The sequence below is a fragment of the Fukomys damarensis genome, unplaced genomic scaffold (genome assembly GCF_012274545.1).
Source record: "Fukomys damarensis isolate Sample0158 unplaced genomic scaffold, DMR_v1.0_HiC HiC_scaffold_33, whole genome shotgun sequence".
Taxonomy (NCBI): Eukaryota; Metazoa; Chordata; class Mammalia; order Rodentia; family Bathyergidae; genus Fukomys; species Fukomys damarensis.
Window position 1 is genome coordinate 46,219,584 of NW_022900945.1, and position 20,129 is coordinate 46,239,712.

The following is a 20,129-nucleotide window of genomic DNA, read 5'->3' on the forward strand; positions in this document are numbered from 1 at the left end:
AGCATTTAATGTATTTTGTTTCCTGGTTCAAGGAGAAAAACAGTATTCCTTGACGTGTCTTCAGGCACAGTGACATCCCCGGCATTCTTAATATGTCAGTATCGTTTTACAGCCACAGTTCGTCCTTTGTCTAATTTGTCTCCTATAACTTAAATATCTGTTCAGAGGCCAGTCTTCTAAAAAATCAAATAAAAAATAGTTGTCTGTGAGTTTCTAGGATAATAAATTTTCATATACTTGAGGTATTTATTGAAGCACTGATGAACTTATCTCTCTGTGCTTAGCATTGCAAATCCAGTTAACCTCTCTTCAAAGGTCCTGACTTATAACCTCCTGCTATTTTTTTAATAGCCACCCTCCACCAGTCATGCAGAAAAAGCCAAACAAGGGTTGGGGATTTAGCTCAGCAGTTCGGTGGCCTGCCTTGCAAGTGCAAGGACCCTAGTTCAATCCCTGGTACCAAAAAAAAAGGCCAGAGGCAACACCCAAGTGAGGGTGTTCAGAAAGCGGGAGTTATCTCTATCCTCCCTCCTGGGGATTACAGGGTAAGAGTCTTAAAGAGTATTTGCATTTAAGCATGTTGTATTGGCACAAGAGATTACAACTTCCATTGTGCATCACTTAACCATATTTACCGAAAGCCTCCCTCTCATCTTTGGTGATAAAGTCCAGCTGGGGTTTATGCTTCACTGAGGAAGCCCTGAGACCCTGGGGTTGCTATCTCTAGGGTTATTTTTATTGGCCGCTTCTGCCCAGAGACAAGGAAATCACAGGTGATGGAAGAAGAGAGTGTAACTCTCCTAGGGAGATCTCTGTGTGTTGTGACAGAGGAGAAGGCATTTCAGTACTTCAGGAACTAGAAATGAAGGCTTGGGCCTTTAGCATCAGCTTTTCAGGGAGACCTTCTTCATGACCCTGACACAAAGACATATTAAATGATTGGTGTGAAACCACTCAATTCAGGCCTAGATTTACTTCTTTGAAACTCTCAACCCAAGGTAGGTGAGATTATTTTATCCATATTAACATTACAAACCCGTTATCATGCAAGAGTAAAGGCAACTGTGCTATTTTTGTTGTTGTCGTTGTTTTGCAAGACACAATTGTTTCTGAGAGATCTCAAGCATCACACTTACCCAGTTTCTTGGCAAGCTTGGCTTCTTTCTTGGCATCCACTGTCACAAAGCCTATATCTTTATGTTCCAGGACCTGGGCCACGAGCTGTAGGGATAAATAGGATAAGTGGACTAGTGGCAGAATAGAGAAACCACAGGACAATATGTACTTGTACTAACAGGAGAGTTTTCCTCCAAACTTCCTGCTACTCTGTGACCAATTCAAGCCAGCAGAGGGATCCTATACTTGTCCCTCAGGAGAAGGATAAGTCAGCAAAGTTCCATGATAAAACATCTGAAGGACAGAATGAAGAAGGGAGATTTGGAAGACTAGAACACTGTCACATGCTTTTGCTGCCTTAAGGGTGGGAGAGAGGACAATGGGAAAGAAAGCAGAGTTCTCTGACATCCGTGGATACTGGACACCCTTGTCACCCTGAGCCCTCTCTGGCTGCCAATTAAACCTGGGGTGGGGACGCAAGGAGAAAGGAGGCCCATGCCCCATTCCATGCACAGCCCCCTTCTCCCTGGGCTGGAGGAGTAGGAATACCCAGGAGGCCTTTGTGGTGATTGAGTCTGATGGCCTCCGGATGTTTCCTGCAGCCCACTGAGAGGAAGAACTAGAGAGTAGTGAGTGGGGGGCAGAGGATCATCAGACCCAAAGGTGAGGAAGATGCTGCAGGGTCCTAGCTGGACAGATGGCCAAAATCTACTCTGGGCAGGCAGCAGTATAGAAGATGACATTAAGTGCAAAACTGACATCGTGTAAAACTCCTGAAACTTAGGCATGAGCCCGTAGGGAGACCTGCCATTGACTGAGATCTAATTCCTGCCACCTGGATGAGAGTAGGCTTGAAGGAGGAACAGGCTGAGTTTACCACAGGGATCATGAAATACTAATACTACTTTTTTTTTACAGTGCTGAGTATCAAATCTAGGACCTCATACTTGCTAAGCAAGTGCTTTACCTTTGAGCTAAAACCTGCTCAAATGCCACTTTTGTAAAAAATAAAACTTTATACAACAGCATTAATTAAAACACACTTTGGCTTCTCCTGACCCAGCCGCCATCACTCAAGTGCCGGGAGGTAGCCGCGCGGGTGCCCCTGAACCCCCATAAGCTGCCCCCCCACGCCCACGCATTCTCAGACCTCCTGACTGTGCCAGTCTTTGGACCCACTCTGCAGAGGAAGAGGTGGTCATCAAGGGTATTTTTCTGAGTTCCCAACTTTGAACATCTTTAAAGAAAAGGCATGGGAAACCTATAATAGAATGTTGTGGAGTTCAACCATTCAGAAGGATGGGGAACTCATTCTGGGCCTTGCAGCCCAAGGTCAGTCAGCATCATGGGGTTCAACAATCAGCTAACTGAGATCAGGGGTCTTCCATCCTTGCTCTTTCTGAGCCATTAAATGGTTAATATACTATATTGAAAAGTTTGTTCACTGCAGTTATGTTCTGGACTGCTTCTTGATTTCAATTTAATTCAAATGATTTAAGGGTGATAGACTAGTGACTACCACAGGTGGTCAGTGTCCAAGTTGTGCTTGATCTTAATGTGTTGCCCATTGTATCAGTTGGGATAAAGCATTGCAGTTGATTTGATGAGCTGTTTTCTCTGATGTTATGAAGATGAGAATGTCTGTGGGTCGTTAGAGACCCAGAAGCTAGGGCACAACTATATCAGGAAGATTTGGGTGATAACCCAGAGATTAAACCAAGGACAGTCCAACAACAAAAATAAAAATGAGAAAACACTTAAGCAAGACACAAGGACAGACCTCCAGTTCACCAATGGCAAACAGTAGGGCAAATGAGGATGAAAAGGCCGATAGTGAACCACCAGGACACCCTGAACTCAAAGCACAGGAATTAACAAAACAGATCAATCAGGCTCTAGAAAAATTCAAAACAGAAATAATTTCCCAGATAACCATAGACATAGTAAGAAAAATGAAAGTCGTGATTCGAGACTCTAGAGCAGAAACTGATGAAAAAAATAGATGAGCTCAGGACCATGATAGAAGCTATGAAGGCCCAACATAAGAAAGAAATGGAAAAAATAAACGCCCAACATAGGAAAGAAATGGAATCCATAAAACAGATTCAGACATCCAGGAGATTAAACACTCCATAGAAAGTGTACGCAACAGAATAAGAGAATGCAAAGATAGACTCTCAGGTATAGAAGATAAGATTGCAGTCAGTGACCATGAAAAGAGAGATCTCTTAAAAACAGTAAGGTGAAAAAGTAAAAAGAGTCAACAAAAGGCCAATAACATAATAAGTCAGTACATACCAGTTATAGCCAGCAATGTCAATGGCCTCAACTCACCAATCAAGAGAAATAGACTGGCACGATGGAATAAGAAGCAACATCCAACAATATGTTGTATACAAGAAACACACCTAGTGCAAAAAGAAGCCCATAGACTGAAAGTGAAAAGATAGAAAACAATTCTCCATGTGACAGAAGCCCCGAAAAAAACAGAGGTAACAATCTTATTTGCAGACAAAGTAAATTTCAAACCAAAACTGATTCTAGTATTATTGATGTAGGACGGTACTGTATCATACCTCTATGAATGTAAAATATCTTGTACCTGCTTTATGATACATAGTAGGGACTGTGCTTTATCAGAGCTACATTTAATGATATTACTCTAGAATGTTCTCTTTCCAGATGATGATTAAGATACTAATAAAAAAAATGGTGCCAGGTACCACAACAACAACAGAACTTTGCTGTTTTCTGGAAAGAAAAAAAAAAACACACTTTGAAGAAATTACACAGAGTAATCTTTTCTACGCTTATCTAGTTAGGTTTCCCCCACTAATAAGATCAATATGGAGATACCTCAAAGAGCTGGGATTAGAGGTTCCATTTGACCCAGCCATCCTGCTGCTTTTAATTCCAAAAGAATTAAAAGAATCATATCACAGTAATGCATATGCACCCATGTATATAGTGGCACAGTTTGTAATAGCTAAAACTTGGAAAGAGACCATTTGTCCGTCAGTTGGAGAGTGGATAAAGAAGATGTGGTTTTTCTATAAAATGGAATACTACTCAGCCATAAAGAATGAGAAATTAGTCATTCATAGGAAAATGGATACATACTGAGGATATAATCCTAAGTGAAATAAATAAATCACACATGTGTAAATACTGAACAGTTTCTCTGGTGTGAAAAACTATAATGGTACATAAGATCCTAATGCTATAATTGACAATGTGAAATAGGAAGAAAAGGGCTAAAGGTGTAGGGGAAGTGGGAAGGGTAGGGGAAAGGAAATAAGGAAAAAGAAAAAAATCAGAAAATGAAAAAAATGGAAATAAAGTATTTGTAAATAGGGAAGGGATGAAGGGGTGAAGGGAGGGCAGGGGGAAGGAGGAAAAATGAGAATCATGACCTGTCATGTAAAGGTACAAGATCCAAATGATGAATGTAACTGTACTGTATACCGAAAAAGTACCAATAAACTCAATGAGAAAAATAAAAAGATCTTGAAAACTGAGATACAGCATCACAAAGTGCTTTCACACTGATACAGTTAATTAAGCCTTAGAATGTCTCCATCACCTCTAGGGTCTCTCTATTGTCACCACTGCTTCTGGTCCCATCCCACTCCTTCATCCTAGGAAACCACAAATTAACCTGCTCTGCATTTGTGTAATTTTGTCATTCCAAGAATGTCATATAAGTAGAATTGTGTAGTATGTACCCTGTAGAGATGGATTCTTTTCATCCATCGTAATTATCCAGAGATTCATTCAAGTTGCTGGGCATGTAAATAGACTACTACGCCTTGCTGAGTACACTTCCATTTTGTGTATGGACCACAGTGTATATAACGTTGGCCCCTTGAAGGGCATCTAGGTTGTTTCCAATTACTGACTTTTGGTAAGAGAGCTGTGGAAAGATACCTGTCTGGGTTTTTGAGTTAAATATTAGTCTTAATATTAGTCTTAGCATAATCGCCATGTTGTATGGTGTTTTCGTGTTTAATATTTCCTGAAACTGCCAACTCTTCTCCAGAGAGGTCGCACTATTTTATATTCTCATGAGCAATGTCTAAGTGATCCAGCTTCTCCACATCCATGGAAACATTTGGCAGCATCACTATTCTTCTTTAATTTTAGTCATTCTGATAGGTATGTAATGATATCTCATTGTGGTTATAATTTGCATGCTCCCAATGGCTTGTGATTTTGAGCATTCTTTTCCACGTGCTAATTTTGCCACATATGCTCTCTTCTATTACTGAGCTATTTTCTAATTGGGTTATTTTTTCATTGTGAAGATTTTAGAGGTCTTCAGTGTTAGCTTTTTTAAAAATATGTACTTTATAAATATTTTCTCCAACAGTGTAACTTGTGTTTTCATCTTTTTAACCAGCCTTTCACAGAACAAAGTTTAAAAATATTTATGAAGCCTCATTTAACAATTCTTCAATTATAGATTGGGTTTTTGACGTTAAATCTATTCTTGACCTAACCCTACACCCTGATTTTTTTCTACAAGTTTTATATTTTACATGTAAGTCTATGACCTATTTATTTTGATTAAATTTTGTGTTAAATATGGGCCAGGTTGAGGCTCTTGTTTTTTTGCAATAGATGTCCAACTGCTCCAACACCTTTTGTTGAAGGTTGTCTTTCATCCATTAAACTGTGATTGCACTTTTATTTTTTTAAAAATCAGTGGGATCATTTGTAAGTTCTCTGCTTTTGGTCTCTCTATTCTGCTCCACTGATTTGTGTGTCTCTCTGTCAGTATCACATAGTTTGAATTCCAATAGCTACACAATAAACCTTGAAAGAAGATAGACTATCTCTTCCTACCTTATTTTTCTTTTTCCACATTGCTTTAACTATACTAGTTCATGTTTATACCTACAAAAATTCTGACTACCATTTGGTAGAAATTGAATTAAAGCTATATATCAACCTGGGGAGAATGGCATATTTACTAAGCTGACTCTTCTAGTCATGAAAATGATATATATCCCTATTTGATCTTTCTGGATTTCTTTTACCAGCATTGCCAAGTTTTCAGTATAAAAAAATGGGCTTTACTAGACTCACATCAAAATACTATTTTGGCAATCTTAAATGGTATTATATTTAAAATGTTAGTGTCCATATGTTTATTGATAACATATAAATATACAATTGTATTTTTTATATTTATCTTGTGTCTTGCAACCTTGTGAACTTATGAGCTCTAAAAAGTTTTAGGGGTTGCTTGTTTTGTTGTTTGTAGGTTCCTCAGTGTTTTCTTTTTCTTTTTGGTACCGGGGATCAAACTCAGGACCTTGCACTTGAGAGGCAGGCAGCAGAACCACTGAGCTAAATCCCCAGCCCTTCTTTGGTGTTTTCTATGTAGACAATCATGATATCTGTGAATAATTTCTTCCTTTTTGATTTGTGAGACTTTTTATTTTCTTATGTTTCCTTATTATACTGACAAGAACTTCCAGAACTATTTTGAATAAGAATGCCTTATTCACTTACCTTGTTTTTTTTTCTTTACCTCTTAATTTGAAGGATTTATCTATTTTCCTTTTTTATTTCTAGTACATATTTTTTGCAGTTCTGTTGTTTTTTCCAGATAGGCGGATTAACCAGGCGTCTTTGATTCTGTGAGTCACACCATAGATCTCTCTACTTTGTGTTTTATGGCTGCTTCCTTAATTTCCCTCTTCATTTCTTTGTCTTATTTCATTTCACCCAGAATCTTCTTTGGATTTCCTCTTTTGTTATCACCTCCTGAGATCTTTCCTTGCCTCTGTTCAAGAAAGTCCTGCTGCCTTTTTTCATTATTTTTTTTCTTTCTGGCTCCTCCCCATTCTCTTTCTTCTGAGGTCAATAATACTAGGCAGAGCATAGAGACTTGTCTGGGGAAATGTCCTTGGGACGAGGGTGAAGAGAGGTGTGGAGGGAGAGGTGACATATCACACTCCTTTCCCTCATGCAGTTTTTTCTTCTGTCCTGGATTTTGACTGGGATTAGGAAAGGCTTAGGATGAAAGGTGACATCACTGGTATTTATACTCCAACTCAACAGGAGCTTCCCTGCAACTTCTAAACAGGCCAGTCTTTTGCAAAGCCACTTAGTTTTAGTCTATTTTATTCCATCTTAGCAGACTAGGACATTTTTGAACAATTTTTCTGGTGTTAATTCTAAGCCAGTTGACCCTATTTAGTGCTGTCAAAATCTTAACCTAGGTGTTCCCTTGTTTGTAACATTCAAAGTCAACAGTGATGAGATCTAAAGGCTTTGTTTTTTTGGTACTGAGGATCAAACTCTGGGCCTTGCTTGCAAGGCAGGCAGCAGCACCACTGAGCTAAATCCCCAGCCCAAGGCTTTGTGATACATTAAGTTTTCCTCCTCCTAGAGCATGGGCCTCTGATTATGGTCTTTAAACTTCAGGGTACATAAAAATCCCTGGGGCTCTGGTTAACATGGGTTTTGTGAGACTCAGCCCCAGAGAGTTGAGAACAGAGCTGGGCTGGGGTTGAGGAATCCACACTGTAATAGCCACATTACTGAGGCATCAGATCCCAAACCATACTGTAGAAAACACAAATATAAATAGCTGTTCATTCATCCAAAAGTGATGTGGCATGGTGTTCTAACTGTGGGTCCATGTTGGCTCTTTTGGCCTCTCTACCTTTGGTGTAGAAGTGTTAATAATAGTGAGACTAACCGACAAGAAAGAAAAGAAACTAATGTGAGAGTTAAAGAGAGAATTTAACTCTGACCTCTCCTAGACATACACCACGATGTTTTGTTTGTTTTTAGGTAAATGCAGGTTATGTGACTCTCCTAGGTGTACAGTGTATGGCTGCCTAGTTACCATTCCAAACTTTACGTGACTTTGAAGAAGTATGAGTGGGAGGTGCTACCTCAGATAAAGTCAGCTCTGTTTTTCTGATTTCAGGGTTAACTAATCATGGCCATTTACTGCCCTGCATGGTTAAATGGACTGAGCAGGCAATCATGGATGGGCCTTGCACGCCTTCTCCTCAGCACCCTGATGCAACCCTTGCAGCTCCCTGCCCATCACCACTCTCCCTTACCATCCTGATTAGGCCCAATGTCTGCCCATCTGAGCATTCAGCCCTAGAAAGCACCTTCGTGGGTGCTCGTGGGTGGCCAAGGCTGGCAGCAACCCAAGATCACTTTGAGACTCAGTGGGAAGAATGGCTGGGTGAGAGCCTGGGACCTTCTATAGGAACTCCTGATGAGATCAGGCATCCTGCCGGCCAGGAGGCCCTGCTGGGCTGGCAGGGCAGGCAGGACTCTGTCTACCTCATGCTCTCGTTCAGCCTTGGCCCCTCCTATCCCCTGTCCCTTCAGCCCTAAATCTCTAGCTCACCTGTTCTCTTCTCTGCCTCAGCCCAGGCACATGTGCTCCCTCAGGTCCCTATCAGCATCCCTGGCCACCCACACCTACAAAGCATCTTTCACCCCAATCTCCTTTCTGGATTCCAGTAGTCCAACACGGAGACAACACACAGGCCAATATTTTATAATCGTTAGAGTTGGTACAAGTCTCTTCTATGCTGTGATTCTTCTCTCTCTACAAAGAAAGCCCGTGCTTCTTTTGTATTTTGCACCATTCTTTGAAGACACTTGGGATACTTGGGGGTGAATGCATCCACTGGCCCAAGTGTTTCACAAGTTCAAGGGACAAGAAGAACAAGAGCAAGAGGAAACTGTCATCAAATACAGTGGCTTAGGCTCACTCCTTGTATATGAGGAAAAGTCAAGGTATAATCAGTGTTTCCTAACTATCCAGAAACCTGTAATACTCTTCAGAGGGGATTACTGTTCTGTCCTGTAATTTGCAACCACTTGTCTGCTGGTTTTGTTCGTTTGGTTTCTTCTCAGTCTTGCCTGCTCTCAGTCCCTTCTAGAGAACGGTGGTATCTATTGATTGATTGTAAGCAGTGCCTGGGTACTGGTGCTGTGCTCACTCCTCCCAGAAACGTAGAGTTTGCTTTGACTGGTGCTGATTCTTTGGAGTACAAAAAGAACTTAAAAAAAATTCTAGATAAGAGTCCAAAGTGGTGGCGCATGCCTATAATGCCAGCACTCAGGAGGCTGAGGCAAGAGGATTGCCATGAGCTGAAGGCCAGCCTGGACTACATAGTAAGACCCTGTCTCAGAAAGCAAAACAAAACAAAACAAAAAAAGTTCTATCTAAATAATATGCATAATTCAATAATAAAGAAATGAATGTTTATAGTATAGTCTTTCTATTCTTAATATTGTATATTGTGTGCATTTTTCTCTCCACTTCTACCTTTATAATGATAGGTCCAAGTAGACGTCATCTCTAAATAACTTGTCGGTAGTAGACCCCAGTGGTTAAGAGCACGGAGCTCGGTATCAGAGACCTGGGTTCCTGACTTGGTCACAAGCCTGCTCTGTGACCTTACTGTAACAACGTGGGCAGTAGTCATATCTATTTCTTGGGGCTGTTTTAAAGGTTAACTGAGATAATGATGAGATGCACTTGGTGTGGTTCCAGACATGCAGAAGGGCTTAATACATGTTATATTTCCTTCTTGATATTAAGGCAGCTGGTGAGGGTTCTGGATCTCGTGCCAGTTCAAAAATACCAAAGCCTAAAGTATTGCAAAGGGGAGAGAATGACAACCATTGCCTTATCACCTACTATGTTCAAGGAAACAAGCAAAACAAAAATATGTAAGACACATGTCAGCATTAAGGACATTCTGATTTATTGCAAGAGGAATTTGAAACACCTGGAATGAAAACAAGGGCCATAGAGTGAGAGAGCTCACAGGCAGGGAGCTCAAATCAAAGGGCCGAGTGGGCTGTGATGAACACCGCAGATTTAATTTCTGTGCACTCAGAATGAATCTGAATTCCCTGGCCTGGCTGACAAAGCTGTGCAAGGTTTGGCCAGCTGGATTCTCCAACCTTATTCAGGGCCTGGTGCATCCTACTCTGTGTATTCTTCTTCAGCTCCTTGAAACATCTGGCTCTATTTTTTTTTTTTTTTTCTGGTACCAGGGATTGAACTCGGGTCCTTGCACTTGCAAGGCAGGCCACTGAACAGCTGAGCTAAATCCCTAGCCCAGAAACATCTGGCTCTATTTTTTTTTTTTTTTCTGGTACCAGGGATTGAACTCGGGTCCTTGCACTTGCAAGGCAGGCCACTGAACAGCTGAGCTAAATCCCTAGCCCAGAAACATCTGGCTCTTTCCTGCCTCGGGTCGTTACACAGGATCACCCCACTCAGCTGCGCGCAGGCTCACCTGCCCACAGGGGGCATCTTGTTCTAAATTCACACAAAGGCACAATACCACGCTCTGCTCCCACATACTCCTCGGATCTGCCTAGAGGACTTCTCCGCGTTCATCCCCAGTTCCTGCCATCCTTGCCATTCACACTGGGGCATCAACTCCCGCAAAGGCGCTCCCAGGCTCCTATTCTCAGTTGGGTGCTCTTTCTACTCTCCACCGTGGCGCTCTGTGCTTTTCCTCCGCAGCCCTTTCTCAGTTGGCAAGTCCTCACTAACTTCCACAACAGTGTCTGTTAGCCAAATACGTGACAGACTGGAAGCTCCACCTCCGCGTCCACCTTTCCCCTCCGGCTCACTCTAGCATCCAGTGCAGAGCCTGAGCGAATCGATCTCAAAAGAATTAATGTCTTGAATGAGTGAGTGAATGCATGAATGAGGAAGCTGCTTAGAAGAGAGGAGGCCAGGGCCGGCAAGATCTAGAAAGAGAAGCGGGTGGATGGGTAGAGAGGAGTGGTGAGAGCATCCCCGGAAGTAGGAACAAGACAAAGGTTTGGAGGTGGAAGTGTGTGGGGTTTAGGAGAACAGGCTGGCTGACTAATCTGAGTAACTCGACTCGAAGGGAGTCTCTCTGGGGGGACAGAAAGGAGTCCTGTGTTTATGCAAGATTAGAGCGAGAAATGAATACAAGGACTGGAAGTTCTGATTGGGGAGTTGTCTGAGTAGAAGAAAAACATGAACACAGACTAGTGTCCAGGGAGGGTAGATTTGAAGGCACAGACCAGAGAGAGAGAGAGGAGAGTGGGAGGGAAGGAAAGCCAGAGGGGAGGCCAACACCATGGTCTGAACGGGAGATGACTCTGGTCTCAGATGAAGGCAGCACAGTGAGGAGAAGGCACTTGAGGTCTGATTGGGAACCAGTCCGAACTTGTAGCTCTCTTTTGGCTCTGGAGTGAGGAGGAAAGGTGATAGCAAGGCAAGCCCTGGCTTTCTAGCACCTAATGGAATTCAGGACGGTGACATCTAGACAGCCTGGCAGAATTGGAGGGCAGCTTCTCAGCAGAGTCAGATGCAGAGTTCACGGTCCCCGAAGTCCAGCCTAGAGGTGCAGTAGCAGCTCAGGCTCGGGGTAGAGGTCCCAAACGGAGCTGTGGTGGCACATGAGTGAGTGACGTCTTCGGGAGGGGAATGTGTGACAAAGCCACGGTGTCAGGGGCTGGCTGTCTCAGAGGCAAATGCTAAAGATGAACCTTTTCAGAGGCAGAGAGGAGCTGTTGGGGGTGCAGGAGGGGGAAAGAATCACTGAGCCGGGACTGCAAAGTCACGAAGGAATGGGTGGGCAGAACAAATGCTGCAGGAAGTCAAGGTTGGGTGGGACCCCAAGATCTCTCCTTTTAGGACTTGTAAGTCACAGTTGACCTCATAGAGAAAAGCTGGCACAGAAGCCACAGCTGTGCAAGTTCAACAGTTCAGTGGGTGGCAAGGATGAGCTGAGCAGGTGTGGATCACCATCCAAGAAGTTTGCCTGTGAAAGGAGCAGAAACCTCATGCAGAGGAGAGAGAGAGAGAGAGAGAGAGAGAGAGGGAGAGAGGCATTCCTGGGTGGAGTGACTCTGGGCTTCAGAGCAGCACGTTCAGTATGCTTGTGGATGTATTTCAAGTCTACTCCCGTCCAGGGATTTATCCACTCTGATCCAGGGAAAAAGGAAGAAAGAAAGAAAGCTGCATTTTTAGCACTTCCAAGAACCACTTTTGGAGGAGAAATATGAATGAATTTTCTTCCTGCTTAGAGGGAAAGTGGTACATGAGTGGAGGAGTAAAGAAAAAGAAAGGGGTCACTTCTTAAACAGAGATAGTGGGGATTAATTTCAGCAAGAATCTGCGGGGGGAGATCAAGAACTGAGGACCCTGGGAAGAAATGTCACATATCTCTGCCCAAAGCGAATGTCCCTCAGCCAGTCATTAAAAATACCCTGGCTATAATCCTGCCCTCTCCATGTAAGCCAAGAGCCAAATGGCTGTTTTTACACACTGTCCCTGATACCATCTGGCAACATGTCAAACTATTCAACAACTGCAAGTCCGCGCCTGAAACTGGAGAGCTGACGTTTATCTCCGGTAATCTCCTGTCACTTTTGGCTGCCCTCAAATTGGGCCTGAGCTATGTATAGCTGGCCAGTGGCACGTGATGTGCCCATGGAGGAGGCTGGGTGCAGGAGGAGAAGAGGTATTCTATGAGAATCAAATAAATATAGGCACTTCTTGGGGCTGGAATGAATAGCCCTTGAGACCACTGGTTGATTTTGTTGGCATTTTTGAGTCTACTGCTCTGGTCCATGCCAAGCAAGAGACCCAAGGGCTGATGCTGTACTCTGCACCCCCACCCATAAAATAACATTTATTGGGTGTTAGCACTGCTATGTTAAGTACTGCTCTAACTACTCTATAGGAACTATTGAATTTTCACAACGTTCTCCTGAAGTGAATGTTTGCAGATGAGGAATGGAGGAGGCACGTAAAGGTTAACCAAGTTGTCCAAAGCTACACATCACTGAAGCCACTTTGCTGAGATTCCAGCCCAGACCCTCAAGCTCTCCTGCATTACATTCTCCTTTTGCCCAAGGGTCTCAGGGGTCCCATGGGCCCAAATCCTGGCTCTGCTACTCATCAGCTGTGAGGCTGATCAGGTCTCAGCTCACTGATCTTCAGTTTTCTAATGAGAGAGAGACAGAGAGTAAATTCTTATGGGAGTCACATGCCTGGAAGTGCTCGGTGAACGTGTGTTTCCTTTAAGTTCACTGCAAGGAAAGCCCAACTATGCTAAGTTTGCAGGTCTCAAACAGGACTGTGTCTCAGCATTTTCTGGGGGCGAGGATGGTGACCACAGGGTCTACCTCAGAATTTCTGACTCAGAGGGTCTGGGAGGGGATGAAAGAATTTACATTTCTGACCTGGCCTAGGTGACATGATCCAGCTGGCCCCAGGCCTTTAAATTGAGAACCTATATAGACACTGAGATGCAACCACAATATTTTATTGTGTAGCATGTTGTGATGTTCAAGCTGATGGAGGGAGGCTGTCCCTGGTGGCCAGTGTTTTTGTTTTTTCGTTTTATACTTAAGCTTAGTGGAGGGAATGTTTTTTAAAAACTGGAATTGATCTGTAGCACACAGGAAACAAAAAGTAAAAAACAAACAAACAAACAAAACAAGATCAAATTTTGGTCAGGGAGTGTAGTTTAGTGATAGAGTACTTGATACGTATGGGCAGGGCCCTGAGTTCTCGTCCCAGCTGGGCAAACAATTAAACTAAGTAAATAAAGATGAAAAACAGAATCGACTGACATGGGGCTAAACCATGCCCTTTTCTAATTTTCCTCAGGGGAGTTCTGGGCCTCAGCGCTCGTGACAACCAGAGCCCAGCACGCCCCTCAACAGAGCTCCCGGGAGACAAGTCCCATAGCATCCAAGGCCTTTCTGGGGCCGGAGACGTTATTGCTTTTTAAAATAATAATCACAGGGTGGCTCTGCATTTATTAAAAGGGTGGCAGAGAGACTGCTTCAGCCCACGGAGAGGCCCCTTAAATGTAAAGCAACGGCTGCATGAGGAGATCTCTGACTTCCTGCCTCTGTAGTACATGCCAAGAAGCAGGTGAGGGCCCATTACCACTTTGCTGAACTTTATGAAATGTCTACCGGTATTTATCTCCGTACTACCAGCTAATGATAACAGATGCCCTGGATAACTAACTTGCATGGAAAGTAGGAGGTCTCGATGCTTTTACAGCATAACAAGCTCAAGTGCAACCTTTCTCAGGAGCCAGAAATGTCCAGGTCACTTTACCCATGTCACATGTCCCTTTATCTTTATAAGATGCCCCAACAGGAAGGCTCATTGTGGTTCCCATTTTACAAAGAAGCACTGAGTCTCAGGAAGTTAAATGACCTGCCTATGCTCAGAGCTTGCACAGGGACTCAAACCTAGCAGGGTCTAACTCTGAAGCTGGGCTCCTTACACTGAAGGACAGTGTGCTTCTGGTTGTCATTTTTCCTGAGTCCAGGGGATGCTCTGGTTTCCTTCATAGACAAACTACGGACTTGTGCGCAGGCTAACAAATGGGCAATGGTACGAGGCAGGGCAGGTGAGTGGGTAAAGGAGGACCTGTTGGCTCACTCGGCCGGCCAGGCCCACAGCAGATGGGGAGAAGAGGCCTGCTTGGCCTGCGGCACCCGGCAGCAGGAGGGAACTCTTGGAACCCGGCACTGTGGGCACTCCAAAGCAGCTCTGGCCTGCCCAAACCACCACATGGCAAGATGGCACACTGGCCACCTTCCTGCATGGCTGTCCAAACAGAAGCAGCTGATGCAGATCACTCTGCTTCACTGAATCCAGCATATCAACTAGGGAAGCCTTAGAGACTTCTTTAAGCATGCTCAGTTCTTCAGGGCACAGGCTTTCTAGATGGAGCAATCTTTGATGTGCCCTCAATCTAAGCTGACAGCTACACAAAGCTATTCCACGCCAACCAGTAAAGTGTAAACTGTGAGAGCAGGGCTACAGTTTTTAAAGAGTGATCTTGTGATTCTGAAACAAATTTTATTTCTTCCTTTTTTCACATACTACTGGGAATTGAACTACGGGGCTTTCTCACTGAACTCCAGCTCCAGCCTGTTTTTTTTTTTTTTTTTTTTTTTTTTTTTTTTTTGAGACAGTGTCTCTCTAAATCACCAGGTTACCCAAGCTGGGTTTGAACTTGTGAGCTTTCTGTCTCAACCTCCCAGAGTGCTGGGATTATTGGTGTGTAACCTGCCTCTTTTATTTTATAATATTCCTTGACATATTTTCATAATGGTGGCTTCCATGGTATCTTGAAATTTATAACCTTGGGAGGAGGTCTGCCCCAGGAACACCACTAGGTATCCTTTTTGAGCTTGAGTATTATTGAGAGCTTTTAGGGATGAGAGTAGCGAAAAAAACCTCCAGTCTAAAAATTTGAATCAACGGTGTATTTTCCATTTGATACAAATCTATTTCATTGTTAATTCTATAAATGGAAAGAAGAATTCAACTGCAATCAACTCAATCCACACTCCTAGCATTCTTTGTTCTTTTACCACCTTACTCCAAGCATTACTGAGAAGCACCCAGCAAATGCTTGTCCAATAGTCCCAGGGCACTGGAGTGTCACCAGCACTGCAGTTTATGAGTGGACATCTCCTGGGACAGCTTGGGCTCCATATGATGATTCATTCTCAAAGCCAAATCAAAATAAGCCTGACCTCATCTGATTTTTCAGAGTGGAGCAGGTGTGAGTTTGGAGAGAGCCATCTTTGGGCAGTGAATTGCTGGAAAATAAAACCTCAAATCCTGTGTGCACTACTCTTCTCTGTCCAGTATTCCCACATCCCTCCATCTGTGGAGTCACTTGACTCCAGACATTTCATTTTGCCTTGGGGTTTGGAAAAGCAATTATTGGGATGTTTGCCAGTGCTAAGTAGGTTTAGAACTTTACAGAGCCTGGAGATAGATAGATAGATAGATAGATAGATAGATAGATAGATAGATAGAAAGAAAGAAAGAGAAAGAAAGAAAGAAAGAAAGAAAGAAAGAAAGAAAGAAAGAAAGAAAGAAAGAAAGAAATGGGGATAGGCTGAGTTTCGTCATTTCAAAAAATCAGTTTTACCCATTGTTACAGTCACCGCTACTGTTTGGATTTGAAGTGTAGCCCAAAGCCTTGGTCACCAGCCTAGACCACTATTGAGAAGTGGCGGAAGCATTGGGAGGTGAGGCTTTGTGGAAGAAAGTGAGGTCACTGGAGGCAAGCTCTTGAAGGAAATGCAGGGCCCCCAGCCTCTCCCTCCCTTCACTTCTAGGCTGCCATGACGTGGGAAGGTTTGTGCTACAACACATTCCTGGCCATGATGTTCTGCCTCACCACATGCCTAAGGTGACTGGACCAAGGGACCAGGAACTGAACTCACAGAAGCTGTGAGCTAAATAAAGTCTGTCCTTCTTCTTCTTCTTTTTTTTTTTTTGATTCACTAAGTTTATTGGTACATTATAGGTATACAATATCATGACATTCATCATTGAGAATTTTTACCTTTACATGATATTTTCTCAGCTATTTTGTCCCAGCAACAAAAAGCTTGACTAACACATCCATATTTCAGTGGGATTAAGTGAGGGTGACACACAGTTCTCTGCATCTGGGAAATTAAACCTATTTACTATTCTACTCAATATTAAGATTTTTAAAAATTTAACTTAATTTTGAAAATGGTTAAGGAAGGGCCATGGATTTAGCTCAGTGGTTCCACCACCTGCTTCACAAATACAAGGTCCTGAATTTAATCCTAAAAAAAAAAAAAAAAAAAAAAAAAAAAAGTCAAGGAAAAATGTTTCCATTACGGGCAGTGTTTTTTATAATTTCTTGCTTTTGCCTTCTCTCACTCTCTATCCATCTGTCTGTCTGTCTGTCTGTCCATCCATCATTTATTAAATTCCAAATAAAGGCTAAGCAATAATCTATTTAATCATACTAGTCATATTGGCTCCACACTTAGTTGGTTCAGTTGTGCAACATAGGATTGCTAAGTGTGGGTAAAAATAATGACAATTGTTCTTTTACAAGTTGGTACTTCTCACAAGCACTATGTTCTCTCTTTCCACTGTTCCTTGGTGTAGTAGAAAGAACATGCCATTTGCAACAAGAGTTATGGGTTCAAATACTGCTTCATGCTCTGCTATTTTTATAGTTTTGTGAATTAAGGCCATTGGTTTTACTTAACTCTCTGGTTAATTTCCCTGCAACATGAGAGTATGTTGTAAGAATTAATAAAATAGCATGTGTAAAGCAGCTGTACTGAGCTTAGTGTATGATAAGTTCATGATAAGTGCTATTTCTTCTCCTTCCCCTCTACTCATTCAACATTCGTTCAACAAATACTGTTGAATACCCACTAGTCAGACCTTGCTCCAGGAGCTGGGGTACAGCACTAAATAGAACACAGTCCCTGCCTTTGCAGATTTTACATTTTGAGGGAATGTCAGAAAATATACAATATGTCACCCAAGTACTACTGAAAAAAACAGAGGAGGAAAAGGAGTCTTAGGGAGAATGACTTATATTGGTGGTCAGGGAGAAAGCTTCTTTGATAAGATGACCTTTTTTTTGTACCAGGTATTGAACTCAGGCCCTTATGCTTGCAAGGCAAGCGGCGGAACCACTGAGCTAAATCCCTGGCCCGATAAGACAACTTTTAAGTATAGACCTAAAGAAAGCAACAGGTTATCATCAACCAAGAAACATCTTGGATATCAAGGGCTTTGTCATCTGCATCTTTGTAAATAGGATGAATATTTGATGAATAAGTGAAAGGATGAATATACCTGTCTTGCCATCCACAACCCTTAGCTTTACATTATAGGACACTTTCCCATTCTCTCTGAGAAGCTTTTCCGGTAATATCCCCTTAAACACCACAACAACTTAAGTCAATGTTCTTGGATTGACCATCTCTTTTGGAGAAGTGGAGGTGTGACCCAGTAACCAAACAGATATGCATCATCCCTTTCCCCAGGTAAATCCTGGACTAAGGAAACTTAGAAGCTTCTGATTTGTTCTTAGAAACACAGGAAACTCAATAAGAAAGCACTCAGGGAGGGCAAGACTTTTCATGTGGCCAGGTCACACCCTTCCAAAGAGGCCCAAAGTATGAATGAGGGCTGTGTGAGTGAAGGTTCACTGGAAGAACCTTCAGAGGCCTGACTAAGACTCAGAAGATACTGGGATCTCTGCACCCTCAGATTCAACTTAACAATTTAGGATTTTTTCCAAATCAGAGGCACGCTGATAGACCCAGTGTTGTTCAGGAGAAGCAAAAGGTCAACGTGATGTAACATGGTTTGGTCATCTGGCACATTTTCCCACCCAATAGACCTACACAGGCTTTGCAAACTTTAACGTGTCTATGCATAACTCCCACTGTAAAATATGATTCTGGGATTGTGTCTGAGAGTCTTCATTTGCACCACACTCTTAGGCAATGCCGTTGCCATTGGCCTGTGGTGTACATATGGAGCATATTGACAGTTCAAGCTGTCCTCAAACTTGGTTGCACATTGGAATCATCCAGTAAGCTTTCAAAAACTATAGTATCTGAACGTCACACCTTACCCAATGACTAGCTAAAGCAGTATTTAAGGGGATAAGACCTATGCATCGACAGGTTATTGCAGTATACAGCCGAAGTCAAGAACTGGTACAATTGGCTAAGAACACATTTGAATTCGAGTAAAAGGAGTTTACATTTGATAAGCACCAGATATACTTCAAGCACTCAGTTAACAGCAAGTGATATATAAAAATAGTAACGTTTGATTTTTGTATAATTCTTATAACTTTATATAAAATTCTTACTTGCTTTCATTGAATTTTCTTTATTCATTAACACGGAAACTAGAGCATTGATTTTATAGACGAAGGTAAAAGGAAATGAATCTCTGTGGCTTTCCCTGGATCCAACAGTGAGTGAATTGAAAAGAACTCAGGCACTCAGATCTCCAGTTGTCTGCTTTGCCTGAGCATGGCTACTTCTCTTGAGACTGGACATGCAAGGAAGACCATGTTCTTAAAGTTCGCATAAGAGTCCTATTAATGATGCTGGGTCCGGTCCATTGCAAAGTCTAAAGAAGCTGCAGTCACTCCAGGTTAACAGTGGCTTTTCACTGATAGACACATGAATTAGGGGCTGAAAGCACCATGAAGATGGAAGGTTAGCTGCTGGGCCTGGCAGACTGAGAGCAGTGTCATGAAGAGACCAACCTAACAGCTCCAGAAGCCAGAGGCCTGCATTGCACTGTATTCTCACTCTGGATTCTGCCATGGATGATGGAGCCACCCTCCCCTACTCCACAGGACCTAATGGATGATCTCTGATTTCTAGAATCACTATGTAAAATATTGGAAAGTAACCTGTGTCCCAGCACTAGTCACAGCAGTGATTCTTCTTGCTATGAATAAAATGTTTCCAACAATTTGTAAGTTAGTGGCCCTGCCATTTACTACCCAAGAAAGCTGGGCATGAGACTCTAGGCAGGTGCTGCATTGACAGCAGCAGAATATCCCCACAGCTTCTCAGTGTGAGCTAAAATGAGACCTTCTGAAGCAGAAAAATCAGGTATTCCCATGGAGGGTTTAGACGTTGAACTCTAGCTGCGGCCAGATAAGAAGCTGCTGGAGCAGCTGGTCAACCTGGTGTTCAACTACCAAGTTCATGGCTATATCTGTGCCAAGACTCAGGTTGCCTGCCAGTCTCCAGATCCTAGTTCACTTTAAACAAATGAACCAGTTTTGACTGTTCGCAATGTGCAAAGCATTGTTCATTCACCACCCACACATTTGCTCATTCACTCATCTAATCATGCTAAGATTGCTGTGTATCTGAATATTTGATGAATCCATTCAGGAATTCACAATACGTATTTTCATGTTCTAAAACATTAACTTGCCTGAGACAATCTCCATAACTTCCTTCAGTCAATAAATGTTGGTCTATTTCATGGCTCCCTATCTTCTACTCTAACCCTAAACACACACAGCCCATTAGTAGCATCAGCTTCAAATGTGAAATGTGTGAATAGGAAATGGAAAGTACTTAGAGACCCTAAAACTGAGCTCTCAGATCCACACATGTCTTTTCTCTCCTTTTCTTCTGGAGAAGCTGTAAGT

The 20,129-nt window shown here is 42.6% G+C and overlaps 1 protein-coding gene across 1 annotated transcript in view; it reads right to left on the minus strand.

Moving 5' to 3' along the window:
* The window catches only part of Casq2 (calsequestrin 2), a 62,585-nt gene that overhangs the window by 35,969 nt on the left and 6,487 nt on the right, over window positions 1-20,129 (minus strand). The window contains exon 2 of the mRNA XM_010631207.3: window positions 1,137-1,221. Coding sequence (XP_010629509.1) covers window positions 1,137-1,221 — 85 coding nt within the window. The remainder of the gene's footprint in view (window positions 1-1,136; window positions 1,222-20,129) is intronic.